The following is a 3112-nucleotide window of genomic DNA, read 5'->3' as shown; positions in this document are numbered from 1 at the left end:
AAAAAAAATGCAAAAAGAAGGTCAGCATGAGTCAGAGATTCACTTTGAGAATCAAGAAAATTGGGCCTGGGATTCAGACATATATGCACCGTACACTTTTGGGGCAAGACTCAGCCGTTGGTGGGTGAATTGACTTGGGCATCTGAGTGGAACTCCAGCTGTGAAAGAGAGGCAGACACAAAAACATTAAGAGGAGGAGGCATTTTTATATGCTAAGAATTGCAAGGGAACTAAACTTGGGACATTGGAAGATTTGAAAAATCTGACCACCACATAACAGATACAACAAATATATAAAGGGAAAAAGCAGACACAGGGTTACCAAGATTACAGATAGTCTGTTCGTGGTGGAGAATTTTCTCATGGTAGAAAATTTTCTCACGTGTTCTTCATCACTGGAAGGGTCATCCATGTCAACACTACAGTCTGATCATGGTTTCTAGTATGATCCTTCTCTTCTGCTGATTCTACATTCCACAACCCTACCACAACACTATAGTGCTTCTCAACTGAGAGCATTTGGGTCAAAATTACTTTTGATGATGTTTGGTAAGGAGAATACCAGTGCCAGATAATTAAATAATATTGAAGTAGTTTTTAGTTTAAAATAGCTGCTGGGATAGGAAGATTACTCAAACTCACCTGCCCTATGATATGAAAACATTCTCTTTTGAATAGTTGTAGATAAACTTTGACAAATTCACTTTCTTTTGGATTTCCTCTCTACAGAAGGTTAATTTTATACATGCAATATGGATTCTGGCATATTCAACCTTCTTTAGAGAAGCTTATTGATATATTCAGATGATACTATATATTGAATTCTATGTACAAGTTACAATATATTTCCTATTTCAATGTATTTATCATTGAAAGAATTTCATACTGTTTGTAGAAGTGTTTTTCTAATCATCTAAAATAAGACATTTTTATATTTTATTTTTAGGGTCAAATCTGTTATAAATAAAGGTGATAAACTTGACAGTAAAGTTAAAAGAATTGGACCACACATAGAAATCTTCCAAGTGTTCCAAGAAAGAAACAAATTCATAATTACCAGAAAAATAATTAAATTGATTACTTACATGCAGGCGCATGTCAGGGGATTTCTTGAACGCAAAAGATTACAAAGAATAATGACCAAGGTAAGGTATGAATTCTATATAAGATATTTAAAATTTATTATGTAGATTCAATTAAGTAGAATTTTGAATAGTCACCTGGTCAATATGTCTATGATCTTTCTAAGTAAAGTTCTATGTACTTTTGATGAAGAAAATGTTATGAATAATCTGCTCTGATGACAATTACAGATTGTGCCAAGTTGGAGCCTTTGAACAAAAAGTTTCACTTATCCCTAACAGTTGTGGAACCACTTACTCTTAAGCCAGACTGTCTTTGTACTAAAGTTAGTTTCTTCTTTGCTGTTTATTCTCTGTTTACAGCAACTTTCCTACACTTCTCACACTCCTGGGTACTCTTACAGAGCATAAATGTTCAATTTAAAGAGAACTACACACATAAATATCTACCTGGCCAACTTTTATAAACAGCAATTCTGATTTTTAAAATAAATCATGTAGACCAATTTTGTATGGGCAACTGCAAAGAACCTGAGGGGATGGATCTTGGCAAACCTTTGAGAGAACCCCACATGTCCTCACCTTGAGGGCTAAAGTTGCTACTAATAAGTAATTTGGGAAACCAACTATGAAGAAAAGAATAGATCAGGAGTGCCTACTCCAATTTCTTGCTCTTCTGGGAAGAGGCCTCTAGAATAGACTTGCAGTGGGCATCCCGAACACATTTCTCTGAGAAAGTGATGATATCATTAGAGGTAATCCATCTGCTATTTCTGGGTATAAATTTATACATGTATATATTAATATGTGTATAATATGCATATGTACTTCTTATGATTAAACATGATAATGCATGTAAAACTCTGGCAAAAAGTAGACATTCCATATACTTAATCCTTCAGTAATTCTGTGAAGTAGCTGCTATATCTATTTTATAGATGAAGAAACTGAAGCAAATTAAGACATTTGCTCAAAGTCAAACAGCTTGTAAGTGACAGAGCTAGAATTCAAACCCATGTTTGTCTAACTCCAGTGACCATGCTTAATGGTACATATCACATCACCTACTCAAACTACTTTAGCCGTGACTGATTACTCTGTAATCTAATCTAAAGCCATATTCCAGACCTATCTCTCCTGGTTGAGACTCAGGTAATAAATTGCCCACATGAAAGGTCCATAGTTAAATCAAACTCCATGTAGCCTTAAATGAACTCATTTTCTTACCCCACAAAGCCCTTCTTTTCTTGTCCTACCTAAGTTATGAAATATTCCACCACCCATTATCCTAGTCATAAACCTGGAGTTCTCGTAGATTTTTTCAACTTCTTCACTCTCACATTCAACTGGTTACCACCTTCATAACATTTCTCAAACTGTTCTTCTTCTGAGTTTCTTACTCCAGCTTCCATTCATCTACCCTTACATTGAGAATTACAGTAGTCTCCTAATTGATTTCCTTACCTACAGACCTACTCCCATCCGATCTGTCTGCCATATGACATATTATAAAAATTCCACTCTGATTACCTTATTCCATTTCTTATAATATTTTGATGGTCCTATATTGTGTATTGTATAATAAAGTATGAACTCTCTAACATAGTACACATGACCTCCCTGTTGTGGCTCTTGCCCTTTGCCTAGCTTCATCACACGATTCTCCCTCACATACTCACTGTGCTTTAGCAAACCCCAAACTTTCATTGTTTTCTGTTATGTTTTTATGCTGTTTTCTCAGCCTGGAATACTCTTTCTCCTTTATCTGCTGATAAACTCTAAAGATCTTCCTAAAGTATATGCACTTAGACTATCCTTCCTGGTGCATCAAACAGAGCTGATCTCACCATTCTTCTGGTTATTACTGTACCCAGTTCTCTACATTGTTATCTGCTGTTTATGTGTCTGTTACGGACAGTGTGATTTATGTGACCTATTTGAGAGTACGTACTCTTTATTTTTGTATTCACAGTAACACATACTATCTTGACACATAATAGACAGTCTCTATCATTTTTTTTTTTTTTTTT

General features: G+C 35.0%; 1 protein-coding gene across 1 annotated transcript in view; it reads left to right on the top strand.

The window, feature by feature from the left end:
* The first annotated feature begins 967 nt into the window (after window positions 1-967).
* The window catches only part of LOC105822941, a 150754-nt gene continuing 148609 nt past the window's right edge, over window positions 968-3112 (top strand). Inside the window, exon 1 of the mRNA XM_012660014.1 lies at window positions 968-1145. Coding sequence (XP_012515468.1) covers window positions 1086-1145 — 60 coding nt within the window. The 5' untranslated portion in view covers window positions 968-1085. The remainder of the gene's footprint in view (window positions 1146-3112) is intronic.

The sequence above is a fragment of the Propithecus coquereli genome, unplaced genomic scaffold (genome assembly GCF_000956105.1).
Source record: "Propithecus coquereli isolate 6110/MARCELLA unplaced genomic scaffold, Pcoq_1.0 Scaffold65, whole genome shotgun sequence".
NCBI classification, from domain to species: Eukaryota; Metazoa; Chordata; class Mammalia; order Primates; family Indriidae; genus Propithecus; species Propithecus coquereli.
This window is presented reverse-complemented; position numbering and strand designations above follow the sequence as displayed.